General features: G+C 42.5%; 1 protein-coding gene across 4 annotated transcripts; it reads left to right on the forward strand.

Annotated features, from left to right (window-relative positions):
- Nucleotides 1–381: 381 nt before the first annotated feature.
- DDX6 (DEAD-box helicase 6) lies at nucleotides 382–15,989 on the forward strand. 4 transcript variants are annotated; one of them, XM_027881437.1, is made up of 14 exons: nucleotides 382–529; nucleotides 2,483–2,940; nucleotides 4,358–4,421; nucleotides 4,880–4,984; nucleotides 6,232–6,361; nucleotides 6,840–6,986; nucleotides 7,220–7,314; nucleotides 7,826–7,948; nucleotides 8,415–8,543; nucleotides 8,872–8,988; nucleotides 10,549–10,612; nucleotides 11,505–11,606; nucleotides 12,373–12,560; nucleotides 13,927–15,989. In XM_027881437.1, the coding sequence occupies exons 2-13, from the start codon at nucleotides 2,741–2,743 to the stop codon at nucleotides 12,546–12,548; spliced, it is 1,452 nt and encodes a 483-aa protein (XP_027737238.1). In that variant the 5' UTR covers nucleotides 382–529; nucleotides 2,483–2,740; the 3' UTR covers nucleotides 12,549–12,560; nucleotides 13,927–15,989. The 4 variants fall into 4 exon arrangements, with proteins under 4 accessions (XP_027737238.1, XP_027737237.1, XP_027737239.1 ...); XM_027881436.1 differs by having other exon boundaries at nucleotides 12,373–12,552; XM_027881438.1 differs by lacking the exon at nucleotides 13,927–15,989 and adding an exon at nucleotides 12,882–13,573.
- Nucleotides 15,990–18,200: the final 2,211 nt, after the last annotated feature.

Below are 18,200 nucleotides of genomic sequence, written 5' to 3' on the forward strand. Positions count from 1 at the left end.
TATGCCTACTTCGGAAAACATTTGAACAAAAATTTGTCGGCAAAGCAGTTTTGGAATTACCAGCATTTTTAGGCTAGTGTTTTTAAGATCACATTACCATTATGGCCCAGTTTGTCAAAATCTGTGTCTAAGGAACAGCCGTCTGAAAGGGAATGGCAATTCCCAGGCCTGCCCCGGTCAGAGGTTACAGCTCCTGCCCGCTGAGGGTCAGCCTTTTGTTCCTACATTTGTTTTCGCTGTGTTTTAATGACTACAGAGCGAAGCCACGCTAAGTTTGCAGGCGTTTTCTTCATACACAGGGCCGAGGGCCCACGCTGGATGAGGTACCAGCATAACAGATGGGCGGGGCCGCCGCAGTCACGTGACGCGCGTGGTGCGTGCAGGGTGGGGCGGCCCCGCCTGGCGGGAGGGGGAGGGCGCACGGGAGGAAGGAGGAAGCCGCCATCTTGGAGCGTCGAGTCGCCATAACAAGGCACCGGGGCAGCGAGAGGATTTTATACCTGGGCGAGGGGGAGAGCGGCTGGTGGCGGTGAGGACGGGACGGGGCGCCGGGACGGGCGCGGCTCTTCGGGAGCGGGGCGGCAGAGGCCGGCGCCGGCGGGCCGGGCCTCGCGGCCTGCGACGGGAGCGCTGGGCCTGAGCGGGGCCTGGCGGGGCCGCGGACAAGACGGGGGCGGCCGGGCCGAGCCGAGCCGGGGCGCAGCGGGAGCGGCGGGGCCGGGGTCCCGCGCGGGGCGAGGACGGGCCGGGCGCCGGGCGTTCTATTGTTCTGGGCGGGCGGGAGCTCCCGGTGTGGCGCAGCTCCGATCCGCGGGCGGCGCCGGCCCCGGTGCTCGGCCCCGCGGCTCCGCAGTGCGGCCCGGCCTCACCGCGCACATCGGGCGCCGCGGGGGCTCCCTTTGTGACGGGCCGAGGGAAGAGGAAGGTCCCTAGCGGCTTCCCTGGCCGCCTGCCCGCGTCCGGGGAGCACAGATGGGCTTCGGGGGCCCTTTTCCCTTCGTACCGCAGGTCTGCGAGATGGTGGCGCCTCTTGTTGGGGATTTGTTGGGTTCAGTGAGGCTGAGTGTTCTTTTTAATCTCTGTCTTCCTAAAGGGTAGTTACGGGCGGGGGAGGGAGTGATGGGGAGGGTGAGGGGCTGGGAGGTTTCATTTCCTGCAATATTGGAGAAAATATATCCTCGGCGTTGGTACCCGGGACGCTGGCCGCTCCGGTTGCCTTCATGACTCATCTCATCTGGTTTTTACGAAGTTAATGGCCGGGAGAAATCTCTCGTCAAAGATGAAAGATAACTAGCGGAAAAATCCTGGTTCTGCGAACTTTAAAGTTGTGCTGTGGACTCATTTGGAAACAACAGGGAAGTCTGGGAAGAGTCTGAATTCCTTTCTCGTCTTCTTGAAGTGCTTTTATTCACTGGGGAAGCACATTTTGTTGTGAACGCTGAGGTTAGGAAGCAGTAATCTGCTGGTTTTTCCTTTGCATTTTCTCAAGATAAAAGATGCCTTGTGATAAGAAAGCATAGGCAAACCTACTTTCTGTTCCAAAAGATTTTGTATTGGGAATGTTTTTTCTCTGTGATACCACAGTAAGGAGTCTTTCGGCTCTGGTCTGTGCTTGCTTTCTGTAAGGGGCAGACTTTGTGTTGTCTGTCCATGGTTTTGCCAACCTTTCTGTTACATACGCAGTCAATATTAAGTCTTGTACCAAATGTTATCTTTTGAGCACAGCAGAAGTTGTTGGTGACTGCTGGAAGGTAAGGTCACATGGAACGCATAAGCGGGAAGCTGGATACCCAGTATACCTGTGTGTTACTGCCTCAGTTCAGGCTCAGTACCTTGGACTCTCAGAGGCACCAGCTTAGTTCAGTGTGATGATATTCATGTTGCTACATTGAAAGGCCCTAAATCAATGCCCAACTCAAAACTGTGAGTAAGCTGGGTTGAGCTAATGTTTTGGGTTGGAGGAGGGTAAGCTGTTGGTTTGGGTTTACGTAATTTCTATTTCCCTTTCAAATTGAAAAGGCAGTCAGACTAACTTAAGAGTTTTGTCAGTTCTTACTGGAATGTCCACTTGATATTGTCATTTTGCTTCCTGTCACAAACTTGTGCGTTATGTTATTGCTCAGCATTTTAGGGCTGCTTTGCTGCATCCCAGAAGTGGGGGAACTTGAAAAGCTGTCAAAGCAGTTGATAAAATTCATGGTTACTTTCTGGGAGGGGGCAGGTAGTGCTTGGAATGCTGCTGAAAGCACAGCTCTTCAGGAGGTTTTCTGTGGTGACTGAAGAGGGTAGGCTCAGCTTTATAGAAAGGAAAAAAAGTTTGATGCATGTCGTGATAGTTATCACTGAGGAAATAGACAAGCAAGTGTTCTTGTTGCGTGCTGCCTGGAAAGAAGTGGCTCTTAAAAATACAAGAGTAGACTGATGTGATTTTGTGTGGCCAAAAAACCCACATACTAACTGTTATTGTCTGCTTCTCTTTCAGATTGAAGCAAGTGAATTCTGACATAACGTCGTTAGAGGGCTTTTTTTAAAAAAAAGTTGATCCACAGTGCATCAGAGCAAGTTACTGCTTTACTTTTGAGTGACTTACAGGTGCTTGCCTGCATTGCAATAAAGGACTCATATATTGAGCAAGACTTATTTATCTCTTCATTTTGGAGAGTCTAATAAACTGTTATTACAGTTTCTGTACTGACTTTCAAAGTTTTGAGTCTAAAAAGACATCTTTAAAGATAAAACCATGAGCACGGCCAGAACAGAGAACCCTGTTATAATGGGTCTATCCAGTCAGAATGGGCAGTTGAGAGGCCCCGTAAAACCCAGCGGTGGCCCAGGAGGTGGAGGCACACAAACTCAGCAGCAGATGAACCAGCTGAAAAATGCCAACACAATCAATAATGGCACTCAACAGCAAGCACAGAGTATGACCACCGCTATTAAGTAAGTGATTGTATCGGCTGCTACAAAAGGAATGTTTAGGAATCACATATTGGGAAGTTTTGGTTCCCATTTGAGAATGTTGTCTGCTGTTATTTTATGATGTAGGGAGGTAGAAGTGTCCTGTGATGTACATTATAGAAAAAAAAATCTGTATTTCCATGTGTGAGCTCCTGTCCAGCAGTAATTATTGTGGTGTGTTCCTTGTGAAAATGGAATTTGATGCTGTGCTTTTCCAAGTGTGAACTGCTGTCACAAGCAGCCCACTGAGCAGAGTGCCTGTGCCCTTTGCTTGTTGCGAGTGGTGCAAGAAGGAAGTTGGGGAGCGGGAAGGAACAGAACTGAAATTAAAGACAGAGGAGGAAATGCCACCTGGTCTCAGTCCAGTTGTGTATACTTTTCAGTTTGTTACAGTTCTTTCTCAAAGTGAGAAATACTTTAAAGTCAGCTATCTTTTGTCATTGATCTGAAATAGTAGTGCCTGCTCTCCTCAGTGTAATGCCCTGGCTTTAATTCATCAAAGTCTTAGCTGAGAGGATACAGTCCCACTGTGATACCTTGCTCCCATCCAGCTGTTTTTGGAAGTGTGCTAATAAAACGTGTGCTGGTTGGAATTTCTGAAAGATGAAAAAGACTTGGACAGTACGGTAATGTGTTGCTTTTCTCTTTCCCCCATAGTTCCTGCTTCCTGTGAACAGCATTGACTTTTATTTTGTTAATTATTTGCAAAGGAAGTGCCAGCTTCCTCAGAGAGTGTGATGGAACACTCAGGCTTTTAAACTCTGCCTAACTTGACCCCTCCCCCCACTTTTTTTATGTATTACATGGGTTACTCTGATGAAACTGGTGAATTAAACTCATAACGTCGTGGGAGTGTAGAAGAGAAGGACTTGCTCTCATCTGTACAGTGCCTTTCAAGAGAGGATGGGTGTCTAAATCTCACTGAGAGAAAAAGACTTTTGATCAACCAGTGGAGTGTTTTTTATCTTCTCACGTTACTTGGGGATTAAGAATGGACGTTCCCTGGGCAAGAGAATGTTTCTTTTTAAGTGGTGAAATACTCTCAGGTGGATTTAATGTAACCAGTTTCTGCTGTATGACTAAGTCAGTGCTCAGTTTAAAATCTATTCTAGTGGATTGATTCAGTGGGAATCAGTTGAAAAGTGGGACTTGAATCATGACTGGATAAATATTTCACAAATGTGTTTGGTGGACTTCTTATTTTCTCTGTTTACAGTTTTCTGCTTGTTATATCCTGCTTAACTTAGAGAAGACTTGAGCTCGTATATGTAGGTGCTTTTAGCTTTGAGGAGGCCAAAATAGTACACGTTCATCACTATATCTAAGAAAATAAAATGCAAAATCAAAATATTAATCCAGACTTATTTTATAATTTATTGTTGTTTTTTTCCTGCTATAGACCTGGTGATGACTGGAAGAAGACTTTAAAACTCCCTCCAAAAGATTTGAGAATCAAAACTTCGGTAAGGATGGTTGAATTGTAGGAATAAATATTAAATAAAAGATATGGAAGAAGTTTCAGTGGCAAAATATTTGTTCTGAGCAAAGGTTAAAAAGTAGTTCAGCTCCTGCTGTTTTAAGTGAAGAATTAATTTGTTCTCCAACTGCTTGGGAGTGATCCTGTCTTGGAAAGCTTCAAAATGGGGTTTACAGTGGATTCTTTTCTTTATTAGTGTTACAACAGGGACTGATGATTTTTGTGTTGTGTCAGGCAGATAGGAAGGTGTCACTGTACTCGCAGAGCTGTGTTTGGCTCTGAGAAAGCAAATGTTTCCTCTGCTGCTGTAGGGTGTTACATGGAGTAGTGGAAACTTCTGTATAGTAATTTGTGGTCTTCCTGCACAGGCAGTCTCAGACCAATCAAAAACAGCTGCAGGTTATATGACCTAATCTTATGGATGTGCTTTTTTTGATTATTCAGGACGTGACCTCCACAAAAGGAAACGAGTTTGAAGATTACTGTTTGAAACGGGAGTTGCTGATGGGAATTTTTGAAATGGGCTGGGAAAAACCATCTCCTATTCAGGTTGTTTGCAAACAAACTGCTTAGAAGCCATGTTTAACTTTGCCTGTATGTCCAATACTTACGTCATGGTTTGGGAAAACTGGGGCTGTGAACAGTGAAACGTGGTGGGAAGTTTTTCCTTTGGGGAAGGCAAGAATTTCTCACCCCAGACCAATGGGCGGCTTAGTGATGGGACTGACTTACACTTTGGAGAAGTTAACTTGGATTTTTGTTTTCATGCTGAAGGTGTTAATTTGTTAATTCTCTGTTCAGTAACATCCTTCACATAAGTAGTCCCAGTGAGAACAGAGCTGTTCTCTAAATTTTCCAGAAAACTGAGTTACCATAGGCTGCGTACCTTAAGAGTTTACAGAGACAATTATGGCTTTATCGCAGTCTTGGCTCTTTTTATTGTAAGCATCTGGAAGAAGCATAATGGAGATTGTGGGAGAGAGATTAATATCTTAGCAAGTTCACTTCTCTGTCCCTCCATCTTCCTTTACTCCTAAGGCTTGTTCTATTAAGAATTGTTGATGTGTAAACTTTGCAAGACAGGGAGGAGGGAAGTCGAACTCTCTTTGAATTGGTCTTTGAAGGTTTATCATTGGCTCAGCTCTGCTGCCTTACCTCCTTAAGGCATGAGAAAGCTATGGTGTTTAGGTGATTGATCTGCTTTAAAACAGGTTCTCACGATGCACCTTTCCAAAAGGCTGAGATTTCTTTAAATGTTGCTCTAAAAGACAATAAAGTTAAAAATACATGGGGCTTGTGTTTGGATGACTGAAGTTTGAAGTTTCAAAAGGAGAGCGTGCTGATTTTATGAGAAGTATATCACAAGAATATACAGGTTTGAATCACATGGGCTGCGTTGGTTCTGATGTTAAGGTATAGGTGGGAATCTTTTTCCGTAGGAGGAGTTTGCTAGTGACTATCATTGTCTCTTCACTTCCCCCCTCCCCCAGTTTTTCACTTTTTTCCTAGTGTGTCAGTGTGGCTTTACCATCACCTGTGGTACCCAATCTTATGATCAGGCAGTATAAGGACTTCTAAGTGGTATATGTTGGGTAACTCTTTATTGAGGTGTTTAACTTTTTTCTGTTGTGAGTCTGCCATGCTTGTGGTTGCAGGATAGTAGTAATAACAATAATCATGATCATGAAAAAATCAGATTTCATGTGATACTGTTAGTGAGGGGAGTTTAATTTTGTCATCCTCTTCAGTGAAGATGCCTTGTAATTGATGACTCACACACTGTCCTTGCATTTCAGGAGGAGAGCATCCCCATTGCTTTATCTGGTAGGGATATCTTGGCTAGAGCGAAAAATGGAACAGGCAAGAGTGGAGCCTACCTCATTCCTTTACTTGAACGGCTAGACCTAAAGAAGGACAATATACAAGGTCAGTTGAGGTGGATCTCTTGTAGCTGCAACCAGGTAATGGTGTCAGTCACTACATAAGACTTGAATCTAAAACTAGTTAATGAAACTGGGCAGCATGGGTTATCTACTTATACTTTCAGAGAAAGTTAATGGGGAGTGGTGGAGGGGAGGTGGAATTTGAAAAGTCCCACAGTTGCTTTCAAAAGCTTTAACGGAAGACATCCTCTGGACTTAGGACTGTCTTGCCCCTGGAAAGTGGATGTGAAGTAACAAGCAAGTGTGCTGGCTGGGGGACTCAGCAAGGGGAGCATCAAGGAAGGGAGAACCCTTGCATGGAATTTGCCTTGTCATAAGCAGTTCCTGGGCTGCTCAGGATACCCAAAGGGGAACTCCAAAACCATAGAAGTACTGCTTTCATGAAGTCTGTCTCCTCTGAGGATGAGTATTTAGGATACAGAGTGTTACTAGTAACTCACACTGATGTTTTTAACTTTCAGCAATGGTGATTGTTCCCACCCGTGAGCTAGCCCTGCAGGTCAGTCAAATCTGTATCCAAGTCAGCAAACACATGGGAGGTGCCAAAGTGATGGCAACAACAGGAGGAACCAATTTGCGAGATGACATAATGAGACTTGATGATACAGGTCAGAGCACTTCTGCTCCACTACAGTTGCTGTTTATTTGTGGCTTTTACAGTGTGGTGGTGAAATTTCTGCTTATTACTGTTTGCCTTTTACAGAACAGACTTCAATATGTCTTGTTTGCTGTTGGTATACAGTTGTCATTCTTTCAAACTGTTCATATGAAACATGACCATGAATGCCAGAAACACTGTTTTAGTTGGCTTAACTATTTTTTTGCTCTTCTGACCTTACAGTGCATGTGGTGATAGCTACCCCTGGGAGAATCCTCGATCTCATCAAGAAAGGAGTAGCAAAAGTTGAGCATGTCCAGATGATAGTATTGGATGAGGCAAGTTGCTCATGTTAAATGTTCTGGGATTTTAACACCAAGTTAAAGCAATTACATGTTTCAGTGAGTCTCCTTTCTATGCACAGCCACAAATCAAACTTTGCTTAGAGATACTATAAGGTTATAGCTTATCCATTTCCCGATATTTTTGAGAGGAGGATTTTTCTGCATGTGACTCTTAATAAAACAGCCTAGGAAGAGTTGCCTTTCCTGTCTTCTCTGCTGATGCTGAAGATTAGAGTAACAATCTACTCTGAAGCTAAGAAATGCATTTCGTTTGGTTTCCTTTTATAATAAATGTGAGCTGTGCTTACCACATAATTGTATATAAAATTGATTTATGTACATCCAGTAGTATACAGGCTTCTGAGTGAGAGAAAATATAGTTGTGTGAAAGCTCTTGGATGACTCTGCTAGGAACCCTGGTAACTGGTTTTTCCATCCCCCAGGAGACTGAAATATTTTTTTTCTTATTATTTTAACTTATGCTTTATTACTTATGTTGTTACAGGCAGATAAGTTGCTGTCTCAAGATTTTGTTCAAATAATGGAAGATATTATTCTCACGCTACCTAAAAACAGACAGATTTTGCTCTACTCAGCCACTTTCCCTTTGAGTGTACAGAAGTTCATGGTGAGTGCGGACATACCGTGTAGATGCAATGGTGGTGACATTGTGTGAGTGATACACAGCTGTTAGTGCTTGGGTTTTTTTTTAGTGCATCTAAACTTCACAGGTTTAATCTAAATCAGCCTAAGTCTTGGACAGGAGTTTGAAAGGAGTTTTTGACCTGCAGTAGCATTAATGGGAAGCTATGTACATGCAGTTCTTGCGCATAAGGTGATGTTTCCCACTTTGTGGATTGGTTATGTGTCATCTGCATGCATTTGCTCCCAGAGGGTGCTCCTATTGGGCCTACTCAGTCGCCTTGGTTTTATGACTAATCGTTTGTGAAGTTTTACCCACCCTGTCTTTTAGAGTACAGCACAAAGAGTGAGTGGTGAGGTAGTGCATCCTTGCCATGGAGTTAAATGTGCCATAGGGTGGGAAGTATTTACATTGTTTTGCATGTAAATCTGTCATTATCTTTATTTTTCAGAATTCCCATTTGCAGAAACCCTACGAGATTAATCTTATGGAGGAGCTGACTTTGAAGGGAGTTACTCAGTACTATGCCTATGTCACTGAGCGTCAGAAAGTGCACTGCCTCAACACGCTCTTTTCCAGGGTAAGCAATAGGGGTGGGTCAGGAACATACTGAAGCTTTTTTTCCTTTCACAATTAAGAATAAGCCTGAGTGTTTCAAGGGTGGCTTAACAAAACATTTTCTTTGTTAAAATGTGTTATGTAGCTGAAGATAAAAATGCATTCTTCTTGTCCTGCACCTTTATGTTACAGAATTTTGTTAATTTTTTCCCCTCTGTACAAAAATACTTCCTATGTAAATTACTAGCAGCATACCTGTCATGCTTTCTTTATGGAAGGAAGTTAGACATGTCTGGGGTCATTTGTTAGTAAAATGCTGCATTTACTGAGCACTCTACTTATATGTTCAGCTCCAGATTAACCAGTCGATCATTTTCTGCAACTCCTCTCAACGGGTTGAATTGCTAGCCAAAAAGATCTCCCAGCTGGGCTATTCCTGCTTCTATATACATGCTAAAATGAGGCAGGTGAGTATGAAATCTGCAGTGGTTTATTCCACACTGCCCCAATTTTACTGTGTAGCTGAATTAAGTCTTACGCTTTCTTTAATTTTGCGTGTTCTTTGTAAACTGAAACATGTATTGCTTTGCTATAGGTTTGTTTTTAGATACCTACTGCCAACCTCCCTGCTATGTTGTCCTGTCCCAGTCGTCTTTCCAGACTGTTCAGTGTAGCTGGCCAGTTGGTATTTAAGAGTACTTCAGGTCAGGGTAATTTGTCCAGTGTGAGCACAGACTGCAGCCAGAAGGCACAGTTCTTTCTTAGTGCTGCTACCACCTTGCTTTGGCAGCATGGGGAACGAGGGTAGGCCACACAGTGTAACTGACACAGGTGAAAATAGGCCTGATGTCAAACAAATGACAAAAACCCCAATACTTAGCCCACCGAGTGCCATGTGTGTCTTTGCGAACAGTAATCTTGTGCTGTGACTGCAAGGGAATCCGAGAAGTCAAGGAGGTGGCTTTGATGGAACCTCTTGGAGAAAGCTGCATCTGTTGTGTGGGGACCAGGCACTTGTGACCTTGGTGTAGATGATGAAAAATTCTGTTGCAGCTTTGCTGATGAAGAGGTTTCTTTTAATTGCATGGTAGCTCACATGTCCTCACAATACCTCACATGGTATTAAAAGATGTCAGAAGATTGAAGTGATGCATGTAGAACAGGAGTATTTTGAACCATTTTTTTCGTTTTATAATTAAAACAAATTCGAATGAAAACTTTCACTGTAGTCTAGCTTGCTGCTCATGCAATTGACAGGTAATGTCAGTGTTTGCTGGGCCAGACCAGTAATTAATTAAGCAGAAATAGAAGTGGTGTTGGTATTGAGAACAGAGAGATATGCAAGCAGGATCCTTGAAGTCTGATTTTTGTATGCTTTTGATTAGTAGGTAGATGCTTTTGATTAGGTAGATGAACTTTGTGGCAAAGTGCAGCTGTGTTTTTGCCAAATGCTTCAGCTTGTTCATTCTCTCTCTAAATTTTATTTCTTAACAGTGATAATACTTACTCTTTGTGTGAGGAGAGTCTTCCCAGAAAATTGATTTGTCCCACACCTAATTCTGCATCAGTAGTGAAAAATGCTGCATACTAGAAAAGGAAGTTACTGCTGACTTCAGTTTTTAAGGGAACAAATAAAATGTCTTAAATTCGGCAAGGGACCGGGGAAAGGCAATAGTCAAAATACTAGTTTAACTTCCTTGGTGTGGGTTTCATGTAATTGTAACTTTAGATGGCGGTTTTCTGAGATGGCTTTGATGCCGCTGTAGGAGGCTTTAAAATGCAGTCAGTTAAGTGCCTTTGTCAAAAAGTGGGATCAGCGCCCTCTCTTGGCTAAGTTCTTTAGAATACGTGGTGAAGGAGTGCTAAAAAAATACATACTTGGCAGCTTGTTTTGACTCAGCTGTTTTCTAATTAGAACTGGGAGATTCGCATGATTGAGGTTCGGTGTTTGTTACTTGAATATACCTGGTTGGTTGGTTTGTGGATTTTGTTTTTTTTCCTCTCTGTTTATATGTATGTATTTCCAGGAGCACCGCAATCGTGTATTCCACGATTTCCGGAATGGCTTGTGCCGCAATCTCGTTTGCACTGGTAAGAGCTGCTCAAGGTTTCCCTCTTTCTAAAAGATGTGGTAGAAAGTGTCCCAGGTATAATAGACCAATTATTTGTAATAAACCAAAACAAGGTGTTTTGGTAGATGTCTTTGTGAAGCCTGCACGTTGCAGGATGCAGCACTCCTTTGGGCATGTGGAGTTTTGTCTTTTGTGACAAACTGTGAAGGTATACCTTTGCCAACAAGTCATCTCAGTGCAATAGTGTTTTCTGTTTATTTTCACATGCAAGGGCTCCCTGAGTTGTTGGGCCATAAACTTTATGAAATATCAGTAGAACTCTGACTAGGATCATGTGAATAAATTTTGTTGATTATTTAGGTGGTCATAGCTCATTTTTTTTCTAAATGCTTTTGTAGTTTTGATTGGCCTGTGTATGATGCAAGTTCTCTATTTTTATGGCCTCTTTGGGCAGTACCCGGCAGTGTCTGCTATCACTGGGTCATCTTAACAAGTCACTGCTATGTCTGAGTTGTCTTAACAAAAATTGCTGGAAATGGAACAGAAGTAGTTGAAGTAGTGGGATGTAGTTCAGGTCTCAAGTTTGTTGTGACTTTGGCAGTGCACAATCCTGTGTGAGAAGATGCTTATTTAAGAAGACCTGCACTGAAGTAGTCTGATGTGGAAAAAACTAGCTTAATGTGCAGATCTGGTGGTTTTGATAGTTTTTCTTATATTATTCATGGTTATAATGAATACAGAGCAAGAAGCTGTAACAAGATTGTATGTAAACTGTCTTTGATACAAAGAAAGCTTATATCTGGAAAATAGTGTGAGGCAATGTTAATCACTGTTTATCTTTGCACCCTAAATACTGTCAGGATTTGATCTCATTGAAATTAACTTTCTTCGTGACCTGGATTATCTTTCAGATCTGTTTACCCGAGGTATTGATATCCAGGCTGTGAATGTGGTGATAAACTTTGATTTCCCAAAGCTGGCAGAGACTTATCTTCATCGCATTGGCAGATCAGGTGAGAGGAAAGATGTGTTTTAGGTGCAACTTTGCTGATGACTGCAATGCTTCTTAGCTGTGAATTCACTTTTGGTTTTTATTACTGTATCTGAGAATTACCTTATTTTCTGACAAATTTATTTTTGGGTATCATTCAGATGGTTATATCCTCACTGAGGATATTATCTAAATAAAGGCCCATTCTCTTGAAACTGACCTGACTGACAAACGAAAAATAAAGGCTTATTTTGCTTTCATCTCAGAAGACTTTCTACTGCCCCTGTTTGCAGAGAAAATTCTGTACTGGAGACTTAGCTTCCAGGAGGTCTCAAGCGTAGAGATCTGTGCTTTCTTCTGCATGTATTCTGAGGTGTGTTTCTACTGACTGGCCATCAGCAAAATATACCCTTAAGGAACGCAGTGAACAAAGGAACTCAGTATACTTGAACTTTGTAGTTCAGGCTTGCTCAAAAACGATGAAGAAGGGCTGGATGTCCATGATGCAGGAGTGGAAGACTTTTCTCTGATAATTAACTTGGAGCTTTGGTCAGAGCATATTGAACCTCCTGAGTTTTCTTGTTCCTACAGCAGTATGAAACTCCTCACCTAAAACTGATGTGAAATGTGTAGAGACCTGCAGCTGGATTTGTTTTTAGCATCAGAAAGCAATGTTAACTTCACAGTCTGTAGACTTTTTCTGTCAACCCTCTGTCACTCAGTTCAGTTCAGATGTGTGTGGTTTTTTTTTTTTGTTTGTTTGTTTGTTTTGTGTTTTTTTTGTCAAGGTCGCTTTGGTCATCTTGGCTTGGCCATCAACTTGATCACCTATGATGATCGATTCAACCTGAAAAGTATTGAGGAGCAGCTGGGAACTGAAATTAAACCCATACCAAGCAACATTGACAAGAGCCTGTATGTGGCAGAATACCACAGTGAACCTGTAGAAGATGAGAAACAGTAAACATGTATGTTTGTGAGTTCCTCCTGAATGCCAGCATTGTGTGGGATGAAAGGAGAGTTGATATGTCGGTATTAGCACAGGGGAAAAGCAAAACTGATGTGATGAAAAGGCTCTGAATGTGAAAACAAGGGTTTGAAATAGACTGTCAGTGCAAGGAATTCTGTGGGCATGCTAAACTGGAAGGGGAGGAGGAGTATTTTGTAATTGTTTTAATTTAAATGCTGACCATATGCTAAGGAGACCAAAAACGAGAGAAAGGGGAGGGGGGAGTGCTGTTGGGAGAAGCCATGATGGGATACTAGTAGCCTAAGGAATTCTTTCTGTATTGCTTAGCTAAAATGAGAAATTGGTGAGGGGCAGAGAGGAAAGTGGTCCTCAGAAAGGTGAGGAGAGAAAATGGATAGCTGTGAGAACAGAGCACCAACAGAAGAGCTAAGCACCTCACCAGTCAGAAGGAGCAGGTTCCAGCGAAAGGTGCTGCCTCTTTTGTATCCTTTGGTTCATAGAACTCCTGCAAGTGAACAAAGTAGGGAGCGAAGCTGTAATACATCTTTGCTGCCACTCGAGGTCGCCTACATAGTTTTAAAAGATAATGAGGTTGCACTGTTGGAGGCTCCTAAGTGCTCCCTTTCTGATCGTTGTCTGAGAAAAAACTGCGGAGTCCTTTTATAAGAAGACCACTTGCCCTGAACTGCAGTCAGGCAAAGTAGCTGCAGGATGATGTTTGATCTGGCCTTAGTTAAGATGCTGTGTCATGCAAGATCCGACACCATACGGTTTGGGCTGGAAATAATTTTTTTGTGTATTCTTCTCAGAGATCATGAATTAGAAAGTGAAGCTGCTGAAATTTGCCTCAGGTGACCACTAAAAAAAATAGTGGCTGTAGAAACAGACTGCTTGATAGTATTAGAATGAGCTATGGTCCCTTCTTTGAAATCATCAAGGACAGCCTTAGCCAGTCGTGGCAAGCTGACTTGCAAGCCTCTGTTTTGCTGGTTGAGCCTCTTCCAAGTTCATAAGTAAATGAAAATTAAAACAAAACCCCAACCAAACAAAACCCAAACAAAAATAAGTGATGAACTTGGAACAGGCTTTTGGGTGGCTTCTTTAAGGAGAATATGCTGACCTTGCTAGAGAACAGTTTTCTGCTTCCTAAAAGGCAAGAAACTAGGAGGTAATTGTGTTCCTAAGTACAATAGAGCATTAGCAGCACCTCTTTCTGCAAAGCTGAGGCTGAGGTTGAGCTGTTCAGCGTGCCCTTTGCTTTTTCAGAGCTGGTACATAGTCAGTGTGAATTATCTCTTACGTTCTAGTTTCACATAGAAATGATTTAACTGTGAGTGTTGTTGTGGTTTTTTTTTTGTTTGTTTGTTTGTAGGCTTTGATTACACATGCCAGAAGGTGAAGCCCTATGATCCAGATCTGTGACACATCGTTTCTTTGGGGATACCCTTCTCTTTGTGGGTTTTTCTTCGTCTTTTCATTTCGAAACTATGAAGACTAAAGAGCTCGGCCTTTTTTTTTATTTTAAATTTGGCAGCAAGGAAGAAAGAAGATAAAAGGAGGAATGTCTTTTTGTTTTTCCACTTGTTTGCACTGTGTGCTGATTGAACATTAGTTGCACTAACTGCTGGTTTTAAATTTTGTTTTCTTTGGGTGGGAGGGGCAGCAAGGGAAGAAGAGAAACCCTGAAAAGAGAAGAATCTTGATGAACACGAGCTTGTCTGCTATTTCAAATTCTTCAACCATCGACTGAGTGCATTTCAACTTCTCCCTGATTACTCATCTGTTTTTAAGCTAAAGAGCTTGTTACTTATTCGTGCAAAGTGCCTTATGCTATGAGACCATTCAGAATATCACCTTTCCAACACAGCCCAAGGAATCAACAGCCGTTTTTGGTTTCAGGTCAAAGTTCCCCTCTCTTCCCCTTCTCCTCCTTCCCAAGTACTTAAGCCCAGGGCTGGGAGGTGAAATGTATTGGTAATACTACTTTTTTCTTCAACTTTTTTTTTTAACTGGAGGAGTTGATATGCATCTGCAGTTCACCCAAACTGTAAATATCTGTATTTAAAATGAAACCAACTTAAAATCTGGGCTGATTAGGTGCAGCATCATAGCTCCAGAAGGAAAGAGTAGCCTGTCATCCTTTGCAGGAGCCATAAGAAAAGCCCTGTGCTCTAGCAGAACACTAAAGACTGGTTTCCATAAGGGTCTCCATTAGTAGTTACAGCACTTGATATGTAGACTTGTTTCAGAGCCATGGCCCTCTTTCCTCTGGTGCAGTGTGTCCCATAGAAAATCAGATGTGTATATTGTACAAACTTTGTAAATATTTTTTTTTTTCTGTTTGGGTTCATATATAAGTTTTTCTTTTGTGATGAAGGTTGCTGGGGTTAAAGGGATTAGACTGATTATGGGAGCAGCTAAAGATGAGAGGGGCTCAGTTTTCTGCAACACTAAACAGCAAGAAGTGCTCTGACCTCTGTGAAGTGCAGGCCTCCACAAGTGTCCCTTGTCAGTGTGCGTGTACTTTGGTGCTGGCAACACTGTCCTGTACCACCTGTATGGAAGAGATCACTTGGGGGGCTCCGAGGTCTCCAAATCCATAGCTCAGCCTTTTTGGAGATGCTCTTTGATTTCCCCCTTAGAAACTTCAGGAGCTTGACAAACTCTGAAGGGGGCCATGACCTGTTTTCTACCATGGTGGGAGGGAAATCCAGTGGGTGTCAGAATTGCTGAGCAATAGATGCTTAAGATGTGGATTTGGGTTTGAGAGACAATAGAAAACCAGTTTACATGCACAAACTGACAGTTCTGGAGCTTTATGGAATTGATTCACTTCCTGCAGCACTGTGTATTTTCTGCCCAGAGCAGCCTCTGTGCAGAACTGTAAGCAGGTAAGGGCAAACCCCTGTTAACGTCAGAAGCGGCAGGAAGCTGCTTGCCATCTCCTCTGGTTTGGCATGAGTTGCTGTCTGTCATTTTGCACTGTATATTGCTGAAAAGTGCTATCTAGTCAAGTTGGTGTTGCTTTAAATTGTGCCCCTCCCAACATGCTTGATGTTTGGCCTGATCTACAGGCAAAAGGAGTGAGACAAATCAAAAACTACTCTTTTAAAAATCCCTTTTAGCCTGTTCACCACCACTGTCAGGAGGCACCTGGATGAATGCAATCCCTTTTGCTCATTTGTTTATTGCACATACAGATGCTGCACTCACCATGCTTGCTTACCTTTGAGGCAGGAATTGTCTTAATTTCTCCCATTTTTACCCTTTTTCTTTTTTTTTTTTTTTTGAATTGGAGTAAAATTGTTTGGAACAACAAGGCAGACTTTAGCCATCTGTTTCCTTGAGGATCATACAGAACAAGCCAGGTGCCTCCTGACAACAACTTTTTAAGATGGAAAGGTTTTTGTGTTTGGGATGTTTTTCTTCCTTTTGTCAGCAGTGACTCCTTAATTGTAGCAAATGCTGCACTAAGTACAAACTCAAGAGCTTGGTCACAGACACTCTGTGAACCACACAGCTTATGTCTGACTGGCAGGTACTAAATGTAAACAATTTTGGGGTGCTTCTGGGGGTGGGGGGTGGGAGTTTGTGGGTGGTAACTTTGACCAAAAGTAAAATCTTGCTCTTGTACTGCAGCCAGCTTATGATTTTCCAGACAGAAGAGGGATCATTTTAGTGCAACAAAGACATGACAAATGTAAATAAGTTTTGTATCTTACCAGGGCATGCACATGTACCAAGAACAGGATAGCGATGTCAAGTCAGGTGTGTGTGCTCTGCTTGGATTTGTGGTAGGTTAGCCTGGTGCCATGCGTTGATGGTCCCTCTTGAAGCACAGAACTTTTGAAAGTATTACTTTAAACTTGGCCTCTCGTTGAGGATTGGCACTTAACGTAAACTATCAGGGCACCATCTTTAGGTGGCTTCTTGTCAAGAAGGAAGCAGCCTATTTTTGGTGCTAGTAGGCTATCTCAAACAGATGTGATCTTGCAAATGGAAAGATGCTCCAAAGGACTAGGATAATCCTAGTTTTTTTTTTTTGTTTTGGTTTGGTTTTTTTTTTTTTTTTTTTTTTTTTTTTTTTTTTTTTTTTTTTTTTTTTTTTTTTTTTTTTTTTTTTTTTTTTTTTTTTTTTTTTTTTTTTTGTTTGTTGTTTTTGTTATTATTTTGTTTTGGAGTTTTCTTGGTTGTTTTGTTCCCTATCCAAGAGTAAGGAGTGTGTATAAATCTTGGCTTCCTGAGATTCCTTGCGAGCTCCAGTTCTTGCTGGTCATGTACCAGCCTTTACACATGCATTAGTTGGAGCCTTTGGTGATGAACCCTAGGTCAAATGCTTCCTCTGACAAAGTTGATGTGAATGAGAACCTGATGTGTTCTACACTGTTTTACTCAGAAGTCAAAAGTGTCACTCCATGAATCTGTGAAATGGAGTTTTACAGCTGGGTGAGGTGGCTGTGAAAAGAGTAATGGAACCTTCAGCCACTTGAGAGAACTTCTAGGGTGGTCTCTGGGTGTGCTGGAGGGCACCGCAGCTGCTGGAGGTCTTTTCCCAAAGGGAGGGGGGTGGGTTGGTCTCAAATACATGTTTCAGTTTCCAGAATGAGATGGGAGCATCTTTCCTTTGCCCTATGTGATTGTTTTTGTGGGTAAGAACAGGGAAGCTCAACATGAATTCATGTTGTGTATATGGTGGTATCAAATCATCTCATTCTGATCTTCTGTTTATTTTCATTTGGGATGGGGGGAGGGTGTCTACTCCAAGGATTTAAAAATGCTTCAAACACCGTTTCTCTTTACAAATGACTGGATGCGAATCTGAGCAGATGTCTGTCTTGCCTCAGTTTCTGTAGGAGAGGTTAAAGAGATGCCATGCCATGACTCCTGAGCTACCGTTGTGGTGGTTCTTGCCCTGGTGCTGAACTCTGTAGTTCTGCTGGGGCCAGCTGGTCGTTGCTTTCTAAAGACGAAGTGAATTTTGTTCCCAGAATCTCTTAGCAGTACAGCTGCCATGGTAGAGGTTGGGCAACTGTAGTCCCTGGCGGGAGTTTCCTGGTTGCTGTGAACTTCTGGTCCATCTCTTTGGAATCACAGCTTATCTTTGTAATAAGCCAGGTCTCTGGACCAAAGAGCATGCATCCGAACTTCACAAGGAGGCTTTTGGCAGATTAGGCTGTAGGTTTTGCTCAGTTTAACGTTGTGTTGCTGAAATGCCTCTGTGTGGAAGCATTGTTAAATTCTGCTGTAGACGAGTAATGGAAGGGGAAGGAGGGAAGGGGGGGATGGGTTTATTGAGATACAGCCTTGCTGTATTTTAACCAATAATTTTGGGGAAGGGGTGTCAGGAGAAGGAAAATAGTCACTATTCCCTTTATTGAAAGAAACTGGAACTTTTATTTCAAGAAAAGAAGTTATTTGCGATTTGAGTGGAGTGTCATAATCCATTGGTCCCTAGACAAGGGGTTGATATTCTTACTGTTAACCAGCAAACAACATGGTCTAGTCCTTGAAAACAGTCGGGGGAGGGAGGGGAAAATTGGCTTTCTGTTAAATTGGCAAACTCTCCAGTGGAGCTCAGATTTTGTTGAGATGTGTTTTCTCTGGCTGTATCTGTGTTGCAGCACTGACTTGTGAAGAGCTTCATGA

Source organism: Empidonax traillii, unplaced genomic scaffold (assembly GCF_003031625.1).
Source record: "Empidonax traillii isolate 1590-97213 ecotype Southwest subspecies unplaced genomic scaffold, ASM303162v1 scaffold87:size1256882, whole genome shotgun sequence".
Taxonomy (NCBI): domain Eukaryota; kingdom Metazoa; phylum Chordata; class Aves; order Passeriformes; family Tyrannidae; genus Empidonax; species Empidonax traillii.